General features: G+C 52.2%; 7 protein-coding genes across 7 annotated transcripts; 5 read left to right on the forward strand and 2 right to left on the reverse strand.

The window, feature by feature from the left end:
* Nucleotides 1-819: 819 nt before the first annotated feature.
* Nucleotides 820-5,832, forward strand: AA0111_g5506 (Lid2 complex component; the record flags this gene model as incomplete). The annotated part of the gene is made up of 2 exons (XM_028651626.1): nucleotides 820-4,886; nucleotides 4,935-5,832. The coding sequence occupies 2 exons, from the start codon at nucleotides 820-822 to the stop codon at nucleotides 5,830-5,832; spliced, it is 4,965 nt and encodes a 1,654-aa protein (XP_028506955.1).
* Nucleotides 5,833-6,357: 525 nt separating this feature from the next.
* On the forward strand, nucleotides 6,358-8,316 carry AA0111_g5507 (hypothetical protein; the record flags this gene model as incomplete). The annotated part of the gene is made up of 3 exons (XM_028651627.1): nucleotides 6,358-6,447; nucleotides 6,601-7,593; nucleotides 7,645-8,316. The coding sequence occupies 3 exons, from the start codon at nucleotides 6,358-6,360 to the stop codon at nucleotides 8,314-8,316; spliced, it is 1,755 nt and encodes a 584-aa protein (XP_028506956.1).
* A 310-nt stretch (nucleotides 8,317-8,626) lies between these two features.
* Nucleotides 8,627-9,092, reverse strand: AA0111_g5508 (hypothetical protein; the record flags this gene model as incomplete). The annotated part of the gene is made up of 2 exons (XM_028651628.1): nucleotides 8,627-8,755; nucleotides 8,823-9,092. 2 exons carry the CDS (start codon nucleotides 9,090-9,092, stop codon nucleotides 8,627-8,629), a joined length of 399 nt encoding a protein of 132 aa, XP_028506947.1.
* A 645-nt stretch (nucleotides 9,093-9,737) lies between these two features.
* On the forward strand, nucleotides 9,738-11,149 carry AA0111_g5509 (UBX domain-containing protein 1; the record flags this gene model as incomplete). Its single annotated transcript, XM_028651629.1, has 3 exons — nucleotides 9,738-9,812; nucleotides 9,870-10,351; nucleotides 10,399-11,149. The coding sequence occupies 3 exons, from the start codon at nucleotides 9,738-9,740 to the stop codon at nucleotides 11,147-11,149; spliced, it is 1,308 nt and encodes a 435-aa protein (XP_028506948.1).
* A 1,563-nt stretch (nucleotides 11,150-12,712) lies between these two features.
* AA0111_g5510 (hypothetical protein) lies at nucleotides 12,713-15,230 on the forward strand (the record flags this gene model as incomplete). Its single annotated transcript, XM_028651631.1, has 2 exons — nucleotides 12,713-13,245; nucleotides 13,298-15,230. The coding sequence occupies 2 exons, from the start codon at nucleotides 12,713-12,715 to the stop codon at nucleotides 15,228-15,230; spliced, it is 2,466 nt and encodes an 821-aa protein (XP_028506766.1).
* Nucleotides 15,231-19,731: 4,501 nt separating this feature from the next.
* Nucleotides 19,732-21,525, reverse strand: AA0111_g5511 (hypothetical protein; the record flags this gene model as incomplete). Its single annotated transcript, XM_028651632.1, has 1 exon — nucleotides 19,732-21,525. The coding sequence occupies one exon, from the start codon at nucleotides 21,523-21,525 to the stop codon at nucleotides 19,732-19,734; it is 1,794 nt and encodes a 597-aa protein (XP_028506765.1).
* A 1,711-nt stretch (nucleotides 21,526-23,236) lies between these two features.
* AA0111_g5512 (Nitronate monooxygenase) lies at nucleotides 23,237-24,461 on the forward strand (the record flags this gene model as incomplete). The annotated part of the gene is made up of 4 exons (XM_028651633.1): nucleotides 23,237-23,279; nucleotides 23,329-23,411; nucleotides 23,463-24,194; nucleotides 24,243-24,461. 4 exons carry the CDS (start codon nucleotides 23,237-23,239, stop codon nucleotides 24,459-24,461), a joined length of 1,077 nt encoding a protein of 358 aa, XP_028506764.1.
* Between the last annotated feature and the right edge of the window lie 132 nt (nucleotides 24,462-24,593).

The following is a 24,593-nucleotide window of genomic DNA, read 5'->3' on the forward strand; positions in this document are numbered from 1 at the left end:
GTTTAGCCTGACAGGCGTTCACGCTGAAAAGGAAGAAAAAGTAACCACGTATGGAAATATCTGAGTCAGGCTGATATATGTGCTTGTTATGCGAGCCAATGTGGTTCGTTGGTCGCCGAGATGGTAGACAGCGGCGCAAAAGAAAGTTGGTGAGGTGAGGTCGGCACATGGACAGCCTTGCGTGCAGTCGCCAGATCGGCATGATGTAGCTCTCATACCTGACTTTGACTGCAGTTGAAGACTGCATTTTGGTATTGCGCCCATGTAAGGTAAAAATTGAGTGGAAAAGTCTCGTTAAATTCTCGAGTCTCCCCTGGGACAGACTGAGTTGTTATTTACAATGTTTTTCCGCGTGCCCTGCTGAACAAGCGTTGACGTTCTGGGTTCGGTACCTTTGGCTCGATATGCATCCGCCGCTAGCGGGAATCTCGCACCTTTCAGCGGGCCCCATCCATCCTCTCCATATCTCCTCACCTCCACAACCGAATTGCACACCCGCCGCCTCTACCACGTCGTTCGCTCGCAGGCTGACGTACAACCGTACTAATATTTGGTTCTTGTAGAACTGCATCACGCGGTGTAAGCGGGTCGAGAGCGGTCGCCTGCCGCTATAGAGGCTCCATGCCTACGCCTATATCCCCTCGATAGTGCCCACGACCGACCGATTCACTCCCAATCACAGTCGCCATACCTACCATATCATCTCGTATTTCGTTACGAGGCTGCAACTAGGGCGGAAGTCGCGACAGCGCTGCATGCACGAGCAAGAGGGTCATGGTCGACTTCATGCCCCCCAGTGGGCCCTCGACAGGCGCCACTATGACTACCTTTCGAGTCGCTACGGACAGCGGAACGCCTGATGGAACAGCCAGTGCACCCAAGTCAAGAATGGGTGGTGCTGCGGTGCCTGCCATGAGTGGCGCGCAGCTGAACGGGGCTGGCACGATTCCCTTGAGCGCGCGTAAGGCAGCGCCGCTGGATCTCGCTACCGTAGAGCGCAGAGGACATGGGGCGCCGAATAACCTACCACCCAAGCAGAATCGTCTCTTTGGCTTGCGCGAGTCTCCAACATACCGACCGACAGCTGAGCAGTTCAAGGATCCTGTGCAATACATTCAGAGTATCCGAGAAGAGGCACAGAAGTATGGCATTGTCAAGATCGTGCCGCCTGATACCTGGAATCCGACGTTTGCCATCGACACAGAGCGCTTCCACTTCCGGACACGGCGACAAGAGCTCAACTCAGTCGAGGGCGGCACACGTGCTAATTTGAACTACCTTGATCAGCTCGCCAAATTCCACAAGCAACATGGCCACAGTCTCACTCGCTTTCCCAGTGTCGACAAGCGACCTTTGGATCTCTACAAGCTCAAGAAGGCCGTTGAAAAGAGAGGTGGTTTTGAACGTGTCTGCAAGCAGAAGAAGTGGGCTGAGATAGGACGCGACCTCGGCTATAGTGGCAAGATAATGTCTTCGCTGTCTACATCACTCAAAAATTCATATCAGAAGTGGCTGCACCCGTATGAGGAGTATCTGCGTCTAGTCAAGCCTGGTGTGCAACAGATGCTAGAGTACGAGCATGGCGGACCTTTCACACCATCGCCAGCCCACTCGCCCATGAAGAAATCGTTACAGGGCACGCCTGTCGCCAACGCGACGGATTCGCCTGCCATAAGAGCTTCAGCAGCTCTGAACGCGACACTGCAGGGTGACTCCGTACCCACACCACCGTCCGATCTGTCGCGACCTGCCATGCAGGCAGGCTTCACACCGGTGAACTCTGGAGGCTTTACAGCGGTCAACGCACTGTCATCACAGAAGCCATCTACGCAGCCCTCGACACCTAGTGCTTTTGTTGCGGCCAATGCCTCAGGCGCCATGCACCGGGATGTGCTGGAGTCGCGCACATCGACACCCCTGCGCAACGCTGGTAGCCCCATGCTCTCAGCTGACAACACACCCGACCTTCGACCGCCCGGCAATGGACTGACACCATTGGCCAACGGACATCAATTTAACCAGCTGAAGCGAACATTCTCCCAGGATCCAGAGAGCAGTGCAAATGACGATGTGGATGAGGCAAGCGGGCGACGGAGTAAGCGACTTAAGAAAGACGCTCCTCCTACGGTTGCTGGCTCCCACATGACTCAGCCTCGCCAATCGACGCCCAGCCGGTCTTTCCCACGCGTGAGATCGGCCGACGAACGACCTGGTGATCGTTGCGAAACTTGCGGTACCGATAATGATCCACAGAACATTTTGTTGTGCGACAGCTGCGACTCCGGCTACCATGGTCATTGTTTGGACCCACCGATCAAGGCTATTCCTGCATATGACTGGCATTGCCCCAGGTGTCTTGTCGGCACGGGCGAATTTGGATTCGAAGAAGGAGGCATTTACTCGCTTAAGCAATTCCAGGAACGAGCTCATCAATTTAAACAGAGTCATTTTGCCAACAAGATGCCTTTCGATCCGATCACCAACGCGCCAAAGCCGGTCACCGAGGATGACGTAGAACGCGAGTTTTGGCATTCGGTCGCAAACGTGACAGAGACGGTCGAAGTTGAGTATGGAGCAGACATACATTCCACAACACACGGCAGTGGCTTTCCTACGATCGAGAAGAACCCACGCGACCCCTACTCTACTGATCCATGGAATTTGACTGTACTCCCCTACGCGCCAGATTCTCTGTTTCGCCACATCAAGTCCGACATCTCAGGCATGACAGTACCTTGGCTATACGTGGGTATGGTGTTCTCGACATTTTGTTGGCATGCTGAAGATCACTACACCTACTCGGCAAACTACCAGCACTTTGGCGCTACCAAAACCTGGTACGGTGTACCCGCCGAAGATACAGACAAGTTCGAGCAAGCCATGCGTGAGGCAGTACCAGAATTGTTTGAGAGCCAACCAGACCTTTTGTTCCAGCTCGTGACGCTTTTGACCCCGGAGCAGCTTTTGAAGGCTGGTGTCAGAGTCTATGCGATTGATCAACGCGCTGGAGAGTTTGTGATAACATTCCCAGAAGCCTATCACGCTGGGTTCAACCATGGTTTCAACTTGAATGAAGCAGTGAATTTTGCACCGAGTGACTGGGAGCCATTTGGTGAGCACGGAGTCCAACGTCTTCAGGATTACCGACGTCAGCCATGTTTCTCTCACGACGAACTACTATTGGCCGCGGCATCGCGTAAAGACACAACTATCAAAACCGCCAAGTGGCTCGGCCCTGCAATGGAGCGAATGCTCGAGCGAGAATCGCGCATTCGTGCAGAATTCCTCGAGAAGCACAAAGCTGCCAGACCGCATACCTGCAAAATTGACGGCACCGGCGATAGCGAAACACTATGTGAGCTTGAGTTCGTCGTCGATGATGCAGACATGCACGAAGATGAACTGATCTGTGCCTTTTGCAAGGCCTATGGCTATCTCTCTCGATTTTACTGTAGCAAGACTAAGAAGGTCTTGTGTCTACAGCATGCGGGATGGTTTGAGTGTTGCCCAGAGACCCCAGAATCTGAGCGTCACTCTGGAGCCCAAGGTCAACACAAGCTAGTATACCGCATGCCCGAGGATGCTCTTGCTACGCTAGTCCAAAAGATCGTTGACAAAGCAGGCATGCCAGAAGCTTGGGAATCAAAGATGGAAGCTCTGCTTGCCGAAGGGCCTCGGCCTCAACTGAAGTCTTTGCGCGCCCTCTTGAACGAAGGTGAGAAGATTGACTGGGACCTGAATGGCCTTCAGGATCTGAAAGATTTCGTCGATAAGTGCCAGGAAGTCGCCGAGGAAGCTATTTCCTATACCACTCGGAAGCAAAAAGCCCGCCGCAAGGCAGAACGTCCCGGGAGAGGACGACCAAGCAAGGCGAACATCGCTGAGGCGGATGAGAAGGACCGCGAGTACCGCAACGTGGACAACATACAGAAACTGCTCAACCAAGCGAAAGACCTGGGGTTCGATAGTCCGGAAATAACTACGCTCCGAGAACGCGCTGAGAGCATTGTCGAGTTTCAGACTAGAGCGCGCACTGCTTTGCGCGAACGCACGTCTGAGCAAAGCATCGCTCGGCTTGATGAGCTCCTGGAGGAAGGGAAAGGTTTCAACGTCGACCTCCCCGAGCTTGAATCCCTCGAAAAAGTGGTACAGCAGTTGAAATGGCTCCAAGAAGCACAGGACTTCAAGGTGAAGCTGGCACCGACGCTTCAAGAAGTTGGTGAGCTCATCAGGAGTGGCGTTGAAGTCGGCATGCCAGAACACCATCCCGACCTTCGCTTCCTGCAAGAAAAACGAGACCAGGGCGAGTTCTGGGAAAAGAAGGCCAAAGAGCTCATGGAAGTGGAGAATGTGCATTACCAGCAACTCGATGCCTTTTCCAAGCAAGCGACTAACCTGCCCGTAACACCAGAGACCCGTGCAGCTATGGATGCTATTTTGAAAAAGCAGCGAGATGCACAGGAACTCATCATGTCATTGTACGAGCGAAGTAAGAATCCCGACTTCTCTCAGCGACCAAAGTACATGGAGGTCCGCAATGCCATGGAATCGCTAAACGCACTGAACGGCAAGCCTAATGGCACGAACGACCTTGAAAAGGAGCAGAAGCGACACGAAGATTGGATGAGACGAGGAAAGAAGCTCTTCGGCAAAGCCAACGCGCCCCTCCATATTCTCCATGCACACATGAAGCAAGTGGACGAGCGTAATCGTTCCTGCTTCGACTTGTCTGATCAGCCTCGAATGCCTGTGGAGCCCGCCTCTCGTGAACAGAGCCCAGCTGATGGCGAAGAGGTTGACGGTTCGGGATCTAGTCGAGATGTCTTTTGTATCTGTCGAAAGCCCGAAGCTGGCATGATGATAGAGTGTGAACTGTGTCACGAATGGTAAGATACTTGGCTTCAAGGAAAGCAGGCACGTGCTAACAATTATAGGTATCACGGGAAGTGCTTAAAGATTGCGCGCGGAAAGGTCAAAGAAGACGACAAGTACACGTGTCCCATCTGCGACTACCGTGTCAAAATCCCACGCGATGCGACTCGTCCTAAACTGGAAGACCTGCAGCTTTGGCAGGACGAAGTTCCTGGTTTGCCGTTCCAACCCGAAGAAGAGGAGACATTGGACTCCCTTATCGAGCACGGTACCAAGTTCCGTGACTACGTTGCGCAGTACATCAATCCGTTGATGTCAAGCCCTGATGAACTCACCACGCAGCGGTTCTACCTACGGAAGCTTGAGGGTGCTGAGATCCTTCTCTCCAACGAGATCAACTTCTCCCGTCAGGAGCTGCATAAGTGGGCACCAGTTGCCCCACCGCCACCGCCGATTCTACAGGTGTCGCTCTCTACGCGTAAGCCTCGGCCCACGAAGCAACAAAAGCTTATGACCCAGTTGGGCATCACCAATCCAGATGATCTTCCACAGCACCTCAAGACCAAGACTCATCAGTTTAAGCGCAAGGATGGAGACGGTCTCAAGTTGACGAGTCAGCAATCTGGTACTGCTGAGCAATCTCATACACCCCCTGGCGAGCCTCGTCAAGGTGCTGGTGAAAGCAGTGAGTACTTTAACACAACCACTACGTCTACGTTCAGCAACTCTCCTACATTTGCTACGACGGCTCCACTCAGTTTTGGCGGAGGTTCTTCCATCGCGCCCATCGATCCAGGTCTCTTTGAGAGCTCAGGCCCGGCAGCTCCGACCAGTCCTATGCAAGACCCGTTCAAGAGCTCAGGTAGTGGCAACGAGATGTTTGGCGAAGCAATGGAGATGGGTGGTGGTCAGGCAGAAGAGGCATTGGCTGTCACCGAAGGCAACAATTACATGGAATAGAACTCCGACGGCTATACACCACGATCGCCAGGCGATGGCGCATAATTTCCTATAAGCATTTTAGGGCGGCGTTCGGCAAGGGCCGTTGTACAACACGGCTCGTTCTCATGTTTTGGTCTGGGATTCCACGACTGTTGTTGTCAGCATTGTCACTGTTTCATCATTTCGCGGATCATTGATTTTTGATAGCTGCTCCCACAGCTACTGCAAGGTTGGGTGTTCATGTTAGCATGGCGCTGCTTGTTGCATCAATGGGTGTTTGGGAGCGCGAGAGGGCCACTGGCCAGCATACCCCCAAAAATAGGCACTTGATGGGCTCAGAGTTTTAATACAATCTTCGATAATGAATGCATGCTGCAATAATCAACGAAGTCGGGTATCTGGTGAAGTTTGAGCTGAGGCCAGCTTGTACGCGTGATGCGGGGATCTCGGAGGTTTGCTCGAAATGCGCTATGAACGAGGCCCGTGCACACGACTTTTCTAAAGCCGACTCTGATGGTCGACGACGTCGGAAGACACATCGCAATGCTTCCAAGTAGAGGGCTGCGGCCGGCCCAGTTTGCGCCTTTGGCCTCACGACAATCGACAGCGTTACGATCCAATGCTACAAGGAAGGTGCGCATACCTGCGAATTTAGTTGCCCACTTGGTCGAAATCACACATCCGCCTTCTCCTGCCCAAGTCGCACAGTTTCCTTTGCATAAAGACTCCTCCACCGCTGCAACTGAAACCGGATACGAGCTCACATTCATGTACTAATTGCCGCAGTTCTCCTCCCTTCCCCGAACTGCCAACCTCTCAAGCTCGTCATGTCGGACAAGCCCGCTCCAGTCGGCGCTGTGGAAATCAGGCGCGAATCGGACTCAGAATGTCATGATGAGTGCGTCATCTGTCCGATACGCTTCATGGTACGCTCCTTGGAGCTGGGGCAAGTCTAGCGGCTCTGTCGACGCCAGTTCCCTTTCGCCTGCCGAACGGGTGCCAGTCGCCGAATTCTCGAATCGCCCAATCTCCGAATTTGCGCAAGCTGCAGAACCTGCCGTCACCACATCTACCCCGGAGCTCGCTCCTGCAGCCATCGATAAGCCTGCTGTTGTAGACGGAGCATCTGTGTCCACCGAGGCCGCAGCAGAAACCGCATCCACATACGCTGAACCCAAGACACTCAATAACCTGTTCGATGCCGAACCTATCAAGGACACTCTCCCTACTGCTGAAATCGACCCTACTCGCCTAATCGACCATGCCGGACAATTGAAGGAACTTGGCCTCGACTACGGCTACGGTATGACGACTCTTTTCGAGAAGACCATTGAAACCATCTACCTACAATCAGGCTGGGGCTGGGCTGGATCGATCGTTGCCGCTGGTCTTGTCGTCCGTTGCGCGACCTTTGTCTTCCAGGCTATGAGCTCAGACAAGATGGCAGCCATGGCCTCTTTGGGACCCATCACCAAGCCTATTCAAGAGAAGATGGAGGCTGCCATCGCTCGGGGCGATAAGCAGCAAGCCGATATGTACAAGATGCAGCAGGCGCAAATCATGAAACCATATATGGGAGGCATTCTCTCTACCGGAGGTTTCATGATCATGCAAGGCTGGATTGGATTTTCGGCCTTCAGATTTCTGAGAGCCATGGGCGAGTTGCCTGTCCCAGGCATGTCTCAAGATGGATTCTTGTGGTTTACTGATTTGACCGCTCGCGATCCCTATCTCGTTCTACCCTTTGCTACTTCAGCTATCATGTATACTGTTTTCAAGGTAAGTTTATACTCCCAAACAAGCTCCTGTACTAGCTGACGTGTCGAATAGACTGGAGGTGAAACCGGTATTCAAGCCGATGTTGGTCAGGCTGCCGCACGTCAATATATGTTCACTGGTCTCTCAATCTTCCTCGGTTTCGTTACAGCATTCCAGCCGGCTGGTCTTCAACTCTATTTCCTTGTGTCTGGTGTCATGGGCGGTCTCACCGGTTGGCTTCTGCGCCAGAACGGCTTCAGAAGTATGATTGGCATAAGGAAACTGCCCAGCAAGGCGAGCACCGAGCTCTATACCAAGGTTGCCAAGGGCGAGTTGAAGCTGAAAGACATCAAGGGGGCAGACGGAAGGGTTCGTTACCAGCCGCCCACCCGCACAGCTGCCCCGAACAATCGTCGGCAACTGTCTGGTATCAACCTCAAACCAGGAGTTGCCCTCCCTGCGCATCTCCAGGTGGCGGCACCCAAGATTGACACTGAGTACCCTGACCGTGACGTGGACTATGATGAAGGTATCAAGGGTAAGCCAATCAATGAGAAGTTGGACTACTACCGCAGGAACTACCGCATCAGCTACGTATGGAGGAGAATGACCAAGGCCACTGAAGCTGGAATGCGGAAGGTTGGTTTTGGAAGCAAGAAGATGTCAACGGAGGAGGCGAAAAGGAAGCAGAAGGCTGAGGATTACGAAATCGAGAGGAGGCGGAGGTTCCAAAACAGGGCCTAGACGCGTCGAAGAGACGTGCTAGAGGTTTAAGGAACTTGTATAATATACGAAGGTGTTCAACCTTGTGTTAGTAGTAGCAGCAGTACGTGCATCTCAAAACAGGGTTGGGACGAATAGGAGTTGGGCAGTACGCATAGTCAGATTTTGTACAAATATTGCATATGCAAATACTCCAGATCAGACTTGCCATGTCGGTATTCGCACTCTTGGATGTGTCGAGACCGTACTCGTTATGCGTATGAATCCTATGCCATGGATCGCACTTGTATGTACACATGTGTTCCAGGAACCTCAACCTTGCTTGCGGCTTCTACTCAAGAGACGTGTACATGTCCAATTCCTGGCCATTCCTCCGCCTTCGCTCCACAGGATCAGCGCGCATCTCTACACCAGGGCCCACACGTCGAGAGTCGGATCCGGAGCGGTGCGACGGGAAGATCTGCATCGCAGAATGTTAGCATTCTTCTGACCAAGGAGATTTTCATTCCTGAGGCCCTTTTACATACCTTTGTGCCACTCCAGCCCAACCGATACGCAGCTTCGTTTGCGACCAGCTCTCCAAAGCCCAACATGAGTCCATTGACAAACGGCAGGAACAGGTTGATGGCTGCGCCACGGAGTAACCCCCAGATTGTCGGAGGCTTGTAGAGGATCAAAGGGGTAGAACTCGAGGACGCTGGAGAGGAGGAAGAGAGCTCGTTGTTTGCATCGTAGTTTTCGCTGTCCGAGGGGATGGTTATGCCGGATTCGGTGAGGTTGGCTGCGTCGGACGCCATTTCAGACAGCGTGTGGGTGTTGGATGCGGAAGATGTGTAGAGGTGGGACGTTGCTTTGGGTACGTGGTGCAGGACGGTGGATGTTGAACGAGCACTGGAAGAAGCCCCACGCGGAGGTGATGCGGAGACGGCGCGGGTCTGGCTTGAGCTAGAGGATGGTAACGTATGAGGTCAACTCTGCTCGATTGACTTGGATTGTCGTCTACGGGGCCAGATGCAGTCCGCTAGGGCGCGTGGGTGAAATCGCGCGACACTCCCGAGGTAGACGCTCGTCGGTGTTGATGAGGCTCACATTAATCCCAGTCTTGCCAAGCATTATCTAGGAACATGGATGCATGCCGGAAGCTGCTGCATTGTCTATGCAACGGGATCTGGCTGGTGAATCTTGGAATTCAAGTGCATCCTGGACTTGAATTGATCAATCGTTTTGTTCCCTGGTTAGACAGTGCATATTCAGAAAGAGGTTTGCAATACGTAGTGAAGGAGGGAAGCAAGAGCAAGCGACGTCACCAGCTACCGCCTCTACCTAACAAAGCTCGCCGCGCTGACAGTTTACATGGACCCCACCCCCAACCAGTCAACGCGTGCGAGCTACACCAACCCCAACAACACTCTCATCTTCAACTGTAGCGTCATCCACCTGTAATGTCTGAAGCTGCACCCGACAACGACGCTCTGATCGCCCAGCTTGCTAGCCTTACTGGCCTCGATCCTGCAACAGTAGGTTGATAGAAGGTCATCGAAGCTATTGGACCTGCTCACTAACACGGACAATAGGCTGAACGCTACCTGAACGCTTCCAACGGAGATCTCACCCTCGCTGCATCGCTCTTCTTTGACGAGGCTCAAGAGCAACAAGAAGGAACTTCCGAACCAGACGTCGACATGGCCGGCGACGAGCCAAACACAGACCCTACCCAGAACCCTCCGCCCACCGGAGCTGGTGGTGGACGCACTCTCGGGGGCGCATATGTACCCTCGCCGGCGCCGGCGGCATCTTCATCATCAGCGCAGCCTGCTGCTGCTCGTGGACAGCCTACACAGAGAGGTGTGGCAGGTGCTCGCACGCTGAGGGACCTGCAGGCATCGGGCGGTGGCGGACACGGACACGCCCACGATGACGACGACGATGATGACCACGCCGACGACGAGAACCAGGACTTCTTTGCTGGTGGGGAGAAGTCTGGCCTGGCTGTCCAGAACCCCAACCAGTCGAATCCGCGCGACCAGATCAACAACATTTTGAAGCGGGCACGACAGTAAGTTGGTCAAGCGTTGTTCGCGCCACTCCAACTAACAGACGTAGAAACGCTCCCCGTCCAGGCGGTGACGACGAGCAACCAGCTAGCTCGTCTCATTTCCGTGGCGCAGGTACGACCCTCGGAGGCGACGATGCTCCTTCCCGGACCATCCCAGACCCCACGGCCAATATCCCCGCACCGCCCCCGCGCGCCCACCGCGAGCTTCACCTCTGGCGTGACGGCTTCTCAGTCGACGACGGCGACCTGTTCCGCTACGATGATCCCGCAAACGCACGCACACTGGAGATGATCAACACAGGTCACGCTCCACTACATATCCTAAATGTAGAACATGGCCAGGAGGTGGATGTCGAGGTGCACGCGCACAAGGACGAAGACTACAAGAAGCCAAAGAAGAAGTACGTTCCCTTCTCGGGTAGCGGAAACCGTCTGGGTAGCCCCACCCCGGGTGCAAGCTCAGCGGCTGCTCCCATGCCGGCTACTACTTCAAGTAGCACGGCAGCCTCGACCCCAGGGGCTTCTGCGCAACCTACCGTCGACGTCGACTCATCTGCTCCTACCCTTGCGCTCCAGATTCGCCTCGGTGACGGTACACGGCTGTCGTCGCGCTTCAACACGACACACACTATTGGCGACGTCTACGACTTTGTCACCAGGGCTAGCCCCGCCAGTCAGGATCGCGAGTGGGCGCTCATGACCACGTTCCCCAGCAAGGAATTGACGGACAAGGCCCAGGTTCTAGGCGATATTTCAGAGTTCAAACGTGGTGGTGTAGTAGTGCAGAAGTGGAAGTGAAGACGTACTTTACGTCGGTGCGCCCTCGAGTCCAGAATTGACGTTCATCGCAGATGGTGCGGGGTGCGGATAATGGAAGATTCAGAGGGTGGAAGGTTACGCTGATCATGACAATATCATTGCACGCAGATGCAGAAGGCGTTATGGCAAAATGCATGATAGATTTGGGAACGATAGCTGGATAGCATTCATGACAATATCGATCCTGCAGGATGCACAAGTTGCACAACCTGCCAAATGTGCTACCCGTTGTTATCTGGCATGGTGCGTTGCATTGCATGAACTCGACAAGTGTGCGCCTCGTCGCACTGCAGCCCGTCTGTTTGGCGGTCGCCTCACGATTGGCGGAACGTTTAGTATTGTGTTTGCAAATCCGTAATTTGTCTGGACAAAAGGGCCGAGAAGGAGTTTCCTCATTCTACGTTATCTGTTCATTGCTCAGGCTGACTGCCCATCGATGCAGGGTTTACTGTGGGACTGATGGTGCGCATGTCCGTTGGATCGGCTGAATAAGATGACGACCTGAGAATCGTTCCGTTTCGCTTGGCTAATAGACGCCCTTCTTATCTTTAATTATACCGCCAACGACGATGCAACAGCGACCGGAGCTAACAATATCGCGCCGAAGCCTGTCATGGTTTGTGTGAGTCGCGTTATTTGCGTGCGCCCCCAAATATCTGCAAAGGTGCAATGTCAAGTGAACAAGTCGCTATATCAGTCGTTGGGACTAGTTCCATCCTTCCCTCCGGATAGATGAGTCGCGGGCATGGTGCGACGGCTCTGCCGCTCGGAGGATTTTGCGAAACGCGCAAGCACCGATGTGAAGGAAGACATGGCACCACTAGGACGCAACCACTACTCGTCGCTAGAGGATCAACAGGCGTGCAACGCGTCAGCACTCCCCTGGAGTACCTTGCAGCACGGAGCGGGAGGCGGTGCGGGAGTTGGGGGTAAGGTGTGCTGGTGTCAAAACCGATGGGGATACCCAGATCGACGAGGCTCTGGCCGCGTACTGCCGTTTGAGAGTGTTCGACGCTTCTTCTGCTCGTGCAATTTCGTACCCTGTCGAGTTGTCTTGTCCCGCGCAGTTGGTATCGTCATTTCCGTCTAATCATCGTCTGTTTTTTTTCTCTTGATGCTTGCTCTCCTCGATCCAAATCGTACGCTCTTTTCAGTCTTGCGCTGTCCTCTACCCAATCGATCCACGTGCGGCAGGTACCACCGTCGAGGATAGACAGATTGATCATCGCTCTTGCCTTCTTCAATCAAGCCGGCCCCGCCTTCCTTTCCTTTGCATCTAAGCTAGCATTGCTCGGCGGCGCCTTCACCCAGATCATCACCACCATCCTTAAGCACCACGGTCCTTACCACCTTTACCCTTTCAACACTCCTCTTCGCCATCCGTCGCTAGTCCTTCATTCGCGCTACGCTCTAGCAACCTTCAAGCGATGCAGCTTTTACACTATCGGTAAAGATACGACTACCCCCAGTACACTAGGTACCATACCAGCATAAGGTTAGTGTGCACCACTAAACGATACGAATACGAACAACATCGACATCATGTTTGTCCGATCACCTCGCAGATTTGCGATACTCTCTTTTGTAGCATTGGTTTTCATCTTCGCCGTATTGCATCAGAGTCCATGGGCGCAAGACCAGGTTTACGAGCGCATGCCGCTCTTCAACTCGGGGAGGAGACCACAGGAACAGGAGCTCCTGAACGAAGGCCTGGCTGAGTCGCAACCACAACCCGAAGATGCATGGGGTCATGCCGTGCCTGTCCCTGGCGCGAAGCCCAGCACCACTGATGCGCAATTGGCAACTGGCGCAGCACAAGTCATTCCACCGCCAATGGAGGCTACGCGCGAGCCTGAGGTCGACGCGACAAAGCCCACAAAGTCCTACCCACCATGGGTGACGGCGCCATCGAGGACCGGCTCCTTCATCCCTCCCACCCCGAAACCGACCAACTGGAAGGAGTACATAACGAAGATGCTAGATTGGCCGCGACCCAGCTGGAACGGTCATTGGCCGCCTTTTAACGACTACGTCGACAAGAAGTACGACCCCAACCGATGGGAGCAATTCGACTTGTAAGTTCTTGTATCTTGCGCGCACGACATTAATGGTTCTAACCATGTGTAGGGACTACCGCATCTACGAGTCTAGCCATAACAAGCTCAACGACACGATTGCCTCTGATCCAATCGCATACAAACCGTTCCCCAAGTACAACACCCCGGACTGGAAGAAGAAATGGCACGGTGAACATGTGGCTTGTCTAGGTCCACGAGGCAGAATGCTCAATGAGAGCACCGACGATGAGGTTCAGGTTTATAAGGGCATCCCCGAAGACTTCCCTCCGGTGTACGCTGGCGGATATGATGTCATTGGATTGGACGATGATGTCTGCTTCGACCGATACTCGCGATACGGCCCGTACGGTTATGGCGACGATGAGTTCCCAGAGGAGGTCAAGGACTGGAAGGCGCCAGAAACAGTCCCAGAATGGCCTCAAGTAAATTGGGGTGCGCTCCAGGACGATTGTCTCGAGCGCAATAAGGAGCGTTACCGACCAAAGGCTCGATCGCCAATCGTGAAGATTCCCAGCACCGTTCTCCCCGAACCCGCGGTGGCATCATCAGCGTTTGCAATTCCCACAGACACGAGCCGAAGCAACTTGGAGAACCGTGACGAGGGCGAGAAGAAGTACCACCACCGCACCGCCATCCTCATCCGTGCTTGGACCGGTTACAACTATGAGGAGAACGACATTACTGCTATTCGCGCGATGGTCTCTGAGCTCTCTCTTCAATCCGGCGGTGAATACCAAGTCTACCTTTACGTCCATGTAAAGGACAGAGATGCGCCCATTTTCGACAGCCAGTATGAGTATGACCGCATCCTAAAAGAGAACGTACCCGAGGAACTACGCGATATCGCTATTCTATGGTCAGAGTCCATCTTTCCGAAATGGTATCCCAAAGTTATGGACTGGCAGGTCTACTGGCAACAATTCATGTGTCTGCAATGGTTCAGTCTTACCCATCCCGAGTTTGATTATGTCTGGAACTGGGAAACAGACGCGAGGTACACTGGACATCATTACCATTTCTTCGAGAAGATTAGCGAGTTTGCGGACAAGCAACCTAGGAAGCTATTGTGGGAGCGCAACAAACGCTACTATCTTCCGAGTGTACATGGCGATTACCAGTCATTCGTCGAGCAGACCCACAAAGATGTCCTAAATGCATCCGCAAACTCGCTCATCCCACCTCCTGTTTGGGGACCGCGCCCATGGAAACTTGCCATACCACCACAGAAGCCACTGGGTCCTACACCACCAACGACCATGGAGGAAGACAACTTTGAATGGGGTGTTGCTGAGCCTGCAGACTTCATCACCCTTCTTCCGATGTGGGATCCAAGGAACACGACCTGGTCTTACAAGGACAAGATCTGGAACTACCTGCCACACATCCGACCAATCTTCACTCCAGAAGATGGTCAAGCTGATTGGTTCACGCATCCCATCTTCGAGCAGATTGATCGCCGAACTTTCATCAACACTGTTGTACGGTTCAGTAAGAAGATGCTACAGGCTATGCACGAGGAGAACTTGGTTGGACGCAGCATGCAAGCCGAGATGTGGCCCTCCACAGTCGCACTCCAACAGGGTCTCAAGGCGGTGTATGCCCCTCACCCAATCTTCAACGACCGCCACTGGCCCGCTGCTTACACTGAAGCCATCTTCGATACCGCATCGACCGTAGACGAGGATACAGGCGAAGCATTGGAACCTCGCCAGGGCGCCTGGACCGAAGAAGCTGACTCGCCATACAACCATGACCGTGAGTTCAACTTCCAAGGCTGGAGTTGGTATTACGCATCGCGCTTCCCTCGCAACCTATACCGGAGATGGCTCAACTGGCCTATCGTGCAGCAAAATTGGGGAGAGTCAGAAAAGATCGATGGTGGACCAGGCTCTGACGGCGAGCTGGAACAGAAGAGAATGTGCATACCGGGTATGCTACTTCATCCCGTAAAGAGGATGGCCAAGTACAAGGAAAAGCCTTGAGCGAGACGACGAAACGCAACGCAAGGTCTCACACGACCAATGATCATCAAACTGCGTGTTGACACGAGTATATCTGAACACCGACATTTCTGCGGTGTATAGAAGGGGGGCGAGCGCTATTCTATTGCGACTTCTTTCATACCAAAAGCATGGGCGGAGCATCAACCTGCCTCACGTTTTGCTTTCTCTACTGATACCTCTTCCTGTTTTTCTTTCTGTTACCAGACTTTAAGAGTCTGCTGGGCTTCATCGTAGGGATCATTGGCATTTGCTGGACATTTACTTGGCGCTTTGGGAACTATATATGGCATCAGCGTTTTTTACACGCATCGTCACTTGGTTGACAGATTTTTGGCCCGATGGTCGATAGATATAGATGGCATTTTTTTGAATGTATAAGGATTACTGTTCATTTTGTGTCCATCACGGTTCCGTAATTTCACGATTGTTTGCGTATCTCATACGCGTTGGTGAACGAGAAGACACGGCGCTTGATATTGGTAGAGCAAACCTCTGAAGAATGGCGGAGTCTCTTAGAATGCTAAGTATCGCAAGGTCATTCGGGGACTTCAGTGGTTCTTTTTGAAGGACGAGGAATTGACATTCTCATTTAAATTGTCTCTACAACGACCTCTGGCTGGATTAGGCAACCAGCAACTCTCAATGCTCTCTTCGTGGGACGAAGTGTCTGTGCTCTGTGGCCTTGAGGTAGTCGCAGCAAGTATTGTCGTTTCTAAGACCAGGAAGTATATCAAATTGATCGTGATGTACCTGCACCGATCACGCGTGAGTGGCCTCCAAAGGTGCCCTCGTTTTCGAATGAGGGGCATGCATAGCGTCGCGCACGAACCATCCTCAGGGTGACTCGTCATCTTCTCACATCGCGCATTCATCACATTATCAATCTTGGTATGTAACTTGCACATGGTTGGAGTAGGTGGACGTTCCAAGGCTTGCGACAACTGCAAAAGGCGACGTGTAAAATGCGGTAGGTCTGCCCCAGCTGCTCTATGCAGCCCTAACGCGTGTATTGACGTCATAAGACCTTTCGAAGCCGCAATGCGCAAGATGCATCAAGGCGCGATTACAGTGTGGTGGCCCTCGTGGGATTGCAATCATCCAATATGGTCGGGGCATAGCCACTCAATCTGATGATTCTGATCCTGCGCGTTCCTCTGCACTCGAGACCATCGCCACCGCGCCGGCGAACATAAAGCAGCCTGCTCCTGAAATACACCTAGGACTTTCGCTCTCTCAAGATGAAACTTTCACTGCATTCACCCTTTTACACTTTCTGCCGACTTCGGGTATCCTGGGCGTTGCCCCTGGGACCATAACGAAAAAATCATTCCTTGCGTAAGTCATCTTCATCTACCAACTGCACATGAGACATGTATTGACTTCATACACCTACATCTAGGCTTGCTACCACATATTTTGGTATTAAGCGCCAGGATAGTGCCATTACCCAGTTTGGGCTCAAGCGGTACAGTGATGCACTTGGTGCCGTACATTCGGCTCTGGAAGAGTCTATATCTTCACCTACCTTTGATTTGCTTGAAGCGATCATGGTCATGTCACTTATCGAGGTGCGTCCTATGTTTCTCAGCGCATACTGTTTCTCACAGCTACTAGTTCCTTGTCTCAGACCGTGAAAATGGTTGGATAAATCATGCTCGAGGACTGGAAAGGCTGTTCGAAATGCGGGGACCAGAAGCTATGGCATCGCTTCCGTGCCTTATGATCTTGGAAAGGACGCGCCCTTCACTTATCTTTGCTGGACTTGTCTTGCGCAAGCCGACGATAATGTCCAATATTGAGTGGAAACGTGATCCATGGTGCTTGCACCCAGAACGCGTTGACTCGCTCAAGCTTATGTTTGACATTCTCGCAGACTGCCCTTCACTTTTCGCTCTGCGCGATAAGTTATCGTCGTACCCTGATGAAGAGACAAGGATTACTGCAGCTCAAAGTCTCTCTGAAGAATTTCAGCAAGTGGTCGCCAGTCTGGATAGTTGGGGGGAGCGATTTGCATCCGATCCGTCTCACACTCCTGACGAGATTCCTGCGGTCCGAACAACACCAATCATAGGGGATGAGTCCGGAACCTTGCGTTCTGCCTGGTCTACTGTTTTTCGATACCAATCCCTCTATCACGCTAACGCTATGGCTATGTACAATGCTACTACCATACTGGCTCTTCGGTTTTCCGACAGCATTCATGTGGGTTCACAGTCGCCTTTTGAGCACCACATCCGAAAAAGGCGTATATCAGTAGCGGCGCTTTCCATATGCCGTAGCGTTGACTACCATCAGCAAGAGACGTGGGGTGAGCAGGGCAGTTTCGCTTTGCTCTTCCCTCTCCGTATGGCGTACGATGGCCTCGGCGAGGAAGAACCTACAGTAGGCGCATGGTTACAATCTGTCATGCACGACATATCGGCTGGGAAACAGGGGCTGTGGAGATCGGCAAAAAGTCTTTTTGAAATCGGGAGATGAAGTAGCGTCAAACGAAGAGGTAGTCACGCTGCTTTATGACCTTGCTAATCACAGACGCATATCGAGCAAGTTCTGTCTCATTTACTACGCTAACGCATGTAGTGACTCCACGACAATATACTCCATCTTCGCGACCGTCTTTTGGTCTTTTTCCATCCTTCTGTCTGGTTTGCCATGCGCCTTGGTGTCTCTACTATCTTTCTTTGTGGTGCGTTTTCTTTCTCTACGCCTTCTTTTCTCCTCCTTGTTTTCTCGTTTGCGCTCCGCCTTGTCTGCTTTCCTTCTTCCTCTACTGTTGAGCTCAGCGCGTGGTTTTGACATGGAATTTTCTGTAGAGCTGATGCTAGAAGCACTAGATACAGAGCTCATTCTCGAGTCGGAGCTGTAGCTGTCTTCTTCTTTTTTTCTGATACGACGCTCGATCTGCTTTGCAGCCAATCTATCGAGAGCGTTGCGTTGCTCCATTGGTGGGGATACATTGAACGACAATGGTGCTATGTGACGCATGAGCACTTGTATTCGGCGGTATCCTGCTGTTTGTGGCAAAGAGCTGCTACCAAGGGGTCTTGACGAAGTCAGGAGTGGACAAGAAACGCGGCAGGTTTGTACTCACGCCAGTGGAGGCATGTTTAGATCATAATGAAGCCTCTCTGCCAATTGTCTTTCCTTGTAAATCGAAACTTTCAGCCCGCGAGGCGCAAAGTATTCTCGGTTTGCTGTCTCCAAGAACCGGCTAGTTCGCGCTCTTGTCGTTGCAGCTGTTCCAATTCCAGCTACCATGTTCATGCTGGTACCAGCGATCATTGCCCAATGGTGCGGTCTAGCGGTTCTGTAAGAGTATGTCTAGGATTCGAAGGAGATCTCAACGTACACAATGCCTACCACATGGCCTGCTGTATCTAGCGCTTGGAGCGGAACTGGCGGGGCCTGGGCGACGCTGAGATTATCGAGGAACGCGACAAAATCCTTTTCATGGATGTTGAAGGAACGAAGATCGGAACTGTACGCTCGTATGAATGGGAACGGCGTTCCTAGTAAACCGCTTACATCGAGCCTCGCTATCACGACGGGTTTCTGCACGATTCTGTAAGTTGCGTTCGCCATTGCTGTTGACAACATGGCTCACCTGGAGGGTCTGAGTTCTTGGCTGAACTGTGCTTGATGCCCCAGGAATCCAATCTGTTGCTAGATGTAAAAATTCGTCGTCGGGTTGGGATACAATGTTCGGCGGCGATGCGGCTTCGTATGCTGCGAGTGCTTGGTGTGGCCTCTCGAAAGAATGGTTCTCGTAAGAAGGAGGATCCCATGGCATCATGGTATTGTTATATTGAGACTGCATGGCGTAGTTACTGCTGTCCATTCAAGAGTCTAGCAAAGACTATAAGTATTCAGAGCCTCACGCTCAATACGAGATGAGCCGCAGCTTGGTGCATCGCCAGATGCTCGAAGCCCTGCCTGTAGCCCAAAAGAGCCAATTCCTCGAGACTCAGCCTCGCAGGCACATAAGCAAGCGGGCATAATCAAGCACTATCAAGCTCAAAGCACTGTAGATCATTATGCCAATGCGGCTGAATCCTCGAGCATACTAACCGCTTGTTACTTAGTGCAATTAGCGTCATCTGTTCGGATTGCCTATTCGGGCTCATTTCTCGAAACTCGCCGATCAGTCAGTGGTAGTAAACGCTCAACTTGGAATTCAGTGAACGATTGCGTGTTGAATGTACTGAAAAAGCTAGTTGCTTGAATTTTGGACGGTGAGCAGGTCGGAAAATGAAGCCACATAACAGAAAACGAGAATTGCAGGTGTGTCTAGTAGGCTCGTTTTTTTTTGGTAAAAGTACTCCTTCAGCACAACCCTTGCCTATGGTAAACAGTATTGCGGCACAGCTGCCTGAGATAGATAAGTAGGGTGCAGCAGCATACTCGATCGCGAGCGGATAATACCTGCCGCCTAGAGAATACAGGCGCTGTAAAGATACATTGCTTTTGTGGAAGTCGTTATCTATCTACCTGACTGCGCCCTGATAATCGTATCGGCGAGCTTTCCAGCGATGGCGTAAACGCTGGCACTAAGGTGTCCCGAAATCTGCGTCGGAAAGACACTGGCATCGACAACCCGGACATTGTGCGTTCCATAGACTTTGCCTTCCGTATCTACCACACCACCCAAGTTCTTGCTCAGCATTGCGCAAGTACTCACGGGATGCGAATTACCACCCAAAGACTTCTTGATCCAAGTATCCCATGCTGCATCCCTCCAGCTTGCATGCTCAGGTACTGCTTGGAAACCGGGCGAGACTTCACCTATAGCGTGCTCCGCGAGCGGTAAGGTTGCGAAATGTTTGCGTATACTGATCGCAGCAGCAGCTTGCACATACATGTCGATGGGCAACTGCAGAAAATTTGGATCGATACTTGGCGGCGAGTTTGCATCTGTTGACTGAATATGTATCGAGCCTCGAGAAAGTGGTAACAGGTTCCAGAGCTGTGCGATGATCAGGTGGTCTGTTGGGGCCCACAGGATCTCTGCTAACGGAATTGTGCTGGCTGGATCGAATACCAAGTCTACTTGGTGCTCTAAGAGCTGTTTTTGGGTCTCGATGGATATGGTGTTGGGCGCGTAGTCTGCGACGATTGCTTCTGCATATGCACTCAGATTGGCCCGGATTTCATCCACGAGAGCTGGTAGTTCGTCTCCGAACAGGTCGGAAGCTGTTGGGTATGTAACGAAGGTAGGGTAACCCGTCCAGTTTGTGGACGAGTTATACACTATCCCGTTCTGTGGTTGATCTGGCAGATTCGATCCAACAGAGTGAAGTGGGTTGACTATCTTAATACCGAGCGGATCAAGTACGGCAGGGTTACCGACGCCAGAGTGTTCAAGAAATGCCGGTGATCTGATCGAACCAGCTGCAACAACGACTTCCTTCGAAGCGCTGATGGTATGAGTGGCGTTTTTAGCATCAATCACCTCAACACCTGAAGCAACCACTTCAGACGTCGCTGACTGTTCTTCATCCCAGATGATGCGTGCAGCTGTGGTGTTGAAAAAGACTTGGAGATTAGGCCGTGATGCGATAGGAAAGTAGAAGGACCTTGCTCCATCTGCCCTTATTGGTCCGGTACTGTTCAGCGTCATAGGCCAGGTGTTGAAACCACGCATGTTACCATCATTCGCATCCGTGTTGTAGGGATAACCGAGGGCTTCAGAAGTCTCTTTAAGTATATCGACGAATCCTTGGCCAATGAGGTAAGGGGTGAAGCCCACGGCAAGCTCTCCATCTTTTCCATGTGCATCATCTTTGTAGATCGCGCCTTTCTTCTTTAATGCTTCACTTGGCTCTTCGAATCCCTCTTGCTTCAAGAAATACTCCAGCATATGATCCCAGTTCCAACCCTCGTTTCCCAGTTCTTCCCACGCATCAATCTGATCCTTCTCGGCGCGCAGATATGTCATTCCATTGATCGTAGTGCTACCTCCCAACGCCTTCCCTGCCCAGTAGTTCAAGCTGTTGTTCCCCGCATACTTTTGAGGCGCAGTCATATACTTCCAGTCAATTGATGTGCCTATGAAAAGGCCATACTCTAAAATCGACTTTGGCACGTAGGAGACGTTTGGATTGTTGTATGCGGAATCTCCAGCTTCAATGACTGCAACAGTAACATCGGGGTCGGCGGATAGTCTGTTTGCCACAAGCAGGCCTGCTGGACCTCCACCAACTATAACATAATCGTATGTCTCGGATGCGCAGTCAGCGCGGATGGCTAGGGCAGCGAGAATAGATAACCAAAACATGATGCGTCATAGGAATCGGAACATGAAACTCAACTCGGGTGCCCCTTGCGCGGCATCACGGTCTATATATCTGGGGTATGTGGAGACCCCGAGAAAGTAGGCCTCCCAAAACCTCCGTAGCGAGTTGTGTGCACGCAGTGGATCTCGAGATATGTCATTGGCTCGTTACGTCATTGCCAAGATTAGGCTTGCCTAATTGTCGGGGTCAACAGCCCTACCATGTACTCTTCTCGAGCTCACCCCTCTAAGAAAAAGCTGAATATTGATCATGATGCGTTCGGTACGATAGCGTCACTGAGCAAGCTCTGAATGAAGAACGTACAAGTCGTACCTAACGCCGCCATCCGGACGGCGGTGCTTAGCTCCCATAGGCTCGTTGGAAGATGTGCTGGAAGAGCTCCAATAGTCTTACCCAGGAACTACATGGTCTGGAAGCAGATCAAGTACCCATAAACTCGTCCATTTCCTCTGCTCTTTTACCACCTGTTCACCATCTCAGGATACTCGGAAGAGAGCGATAGCTTGTACTGAGCTAGCCTGCACAGGCCAGTAGGTGTAACAGTTGATCGTACTGCGTGATGGGTATCCAGTGAAGTTAGCAGGTTTAATACGCACTGGCATGTCACTAATTGTCAAAAAAAAAGGCCTGCCATGAGCGCGAAGTGGCTATGAGGTCAGTTTCACACAAAGGTCGTATCGCATATCCGCCTCCCACCGGCTTTCCAGTATCATCATTTGAACATGTCGATGACAGCTTGGACTGAGGCTCGACAATGGTTGGGAATACGGTGACGTGATGTACGCCGTGAAGCGATGCAAGATGATTAAAGCCTCACACCTCGCTGCTCTTCAGAATGATCGCTTCATTGTCGGCATCATGCTTGAAGTCATCGTGAGTTACCAATGCTCGTTAGCTAAAATTCAATCTATTGCAAACGATAGGCGGTAACTGCACGTTGGAAAGGATACGTAAGAGATCTAGGGAATGCCTCGCGGGGTCGCCTTGGAGTTTGTACAGGGAATAGAGGGTCGTCCTTGACTGCAGGGTGTCATCAGAAGTCGAGCGGGCTGTGTCAAAAATCTTTGACTGGTTGTCATAGTGAGAAAATTAAGCAGATCGCTTGAGCAGTCGCCAAACATGAATGAACAAACTGACGGACTGCGATGTACTCTTTCTTTAGTGAAAATACGAAGTATGGGCTTCTGTGATACCCGATCATGCGTTCAAAACATACACGAATGAATTACGATTTATCTGCTGATGTTTGCTTCTGATGGATGAGTGCGCGGACAGTGGTGTTGAAGTAACCGTTGACTGCCAAGACACATGTGAAAATGCCTGGGGAACGGCAAGTTCCGTTGCGGTAACATGCTTCCCCCTCATCGTCGCCTTTGCACAACAGACGAACAGCTCCACGTACATCAACGTTGTCGCAGACAATCACGAGCGACTCGGCGACACCGAATCATTCGGCGAAAGGGTCTGTGCAAGACTAATCAGCCGACCGACGCGCACCTGTGTTTGGTGTCGCGGCTCTGGAGTTACCGAGGCACATGGCTTCCCCACACGAATGACATGCCCCCAGCCGGCGCGAACGGCCGCAACGTCGCGCGTCCGAGTGTCAGATATATTCTCATCTCGAGTTTTAGGCGTAGCTCTCACCCGTACATTCACCTCTAGATACCCGTTTTCCCATAGACTACAGTCAAGATGCCTTTCAACACTGAGCTCACCAGGGCCCTCGGCATTAGAGGTAACTCCACTGGCGCAACATGGAGAGCGAGTAGCTGACACTTGCACAGTGCCCGTTGTTCAGGGTGGTATGCAATGGGTCGGATACGCTGAGCTTGCTTCCGCTGTCAGTAACGCTGGAGGACTGGGCATAGTACGTCTGGCACCCCATTACGCATCCGAACACAGTCTCACGATAGCATAGCTTACCGCTCTCACCCAACCCACACCCGAAGACCTGCGCAAAGAGATCAGGCGATGCAGAACGATGACCAACAAGCCTTTTGGCGTCAATCTGACCCTCCTTCCTGCCATGGTTCCTCCGGACTATGCCGCATACGCTCGCGTTATCATCGAGGAGAAGATCAACATTGTTGAGACGGCGGGAAACAGCCCTGGACCAGTCATCAAGCAGCTCAAGGCTGCTGGCACTATCATCCTGCACAAGTGCACCACCATCAGACACGCACAGTCTGCGGTCAAGCTTGGCGTTGACTTCCTGTCCATTGACGGCTTCGAATGCGCTGGGCATGTTGGAGAGACAGACATTACCAACTTCATCCTGCTCAGCAGAGCCAGGCAATCGCTGGGTGGTATTCCGTTCATCGCGTCGGGAGGTTTCGCAGACGGTCAGGGATTGGCCGCCGCGCTGGCTCTCGGTGCCTGTGGTATTAACATGGGTACGCGCTTCATGTGCACTGTCGAAGCGCCCATCCACCACAACATCAAGCAGGCCATCGTCGACGCACAAGAAACTGACACCGCTCTTGTCCTTCGGCGTTGGAAGAACACATCGCGACTTTTCGCAAACAAGGTCGCGCTCCAAGCCGTGGATGTCGAGAAGACTAGCACAACCGGCAAGTTCGAAGAGGTCGCTGAGTTTGTAAGCGGAAAGCGAGGACGTCAAGTATTCCTGAACGGAGACAAGGACTTTGGTGTAAGTGCTACAATTCTCCTCTAAAGTTCGGCTAACTGATAAACCTAGGTATGGACCGCTGGCCAAGTAATCGGCCTTATCCATGACATCCCCACCAACGAAGAGCTCCTCAACCGTATCGAACGAGAAGCTGTCGAGACAATGAAGCAGAACCAAACGCTCTTCATTGAGGATGGAGAGAAGCCTGTCGCTGAAGGCGCTTCGATAAACAAGAAGTCGAACAACCCTCAGGCTGAGGTATGGGGCATCGGCAAGAGCAAGCTATAGAAATGTTAGACTGTATAGAATATTTAATCTAAGGAAGCATCCTCCGCATGGAACATAATTATGTGCCCAGCAGTCTCAAAGTGCATATCTACGCATACCCAAGCCCTGCAGTAGCACGGTTATCGAGCAATG

The sequence above is a fragment of the Alternaria arborescens genome, assembly GCF_004154835.1.
Source record: "Alternaria arborescens strain FERA 675 chromosome Unknown contig_11, whole genome shotgun sequence".
NCBI lineage: Eukaryota > Fungi > Ascomycota > Dothideomycetes > Pleosporales > Pleosporaceae > Alternaria > Alternaria arborescens.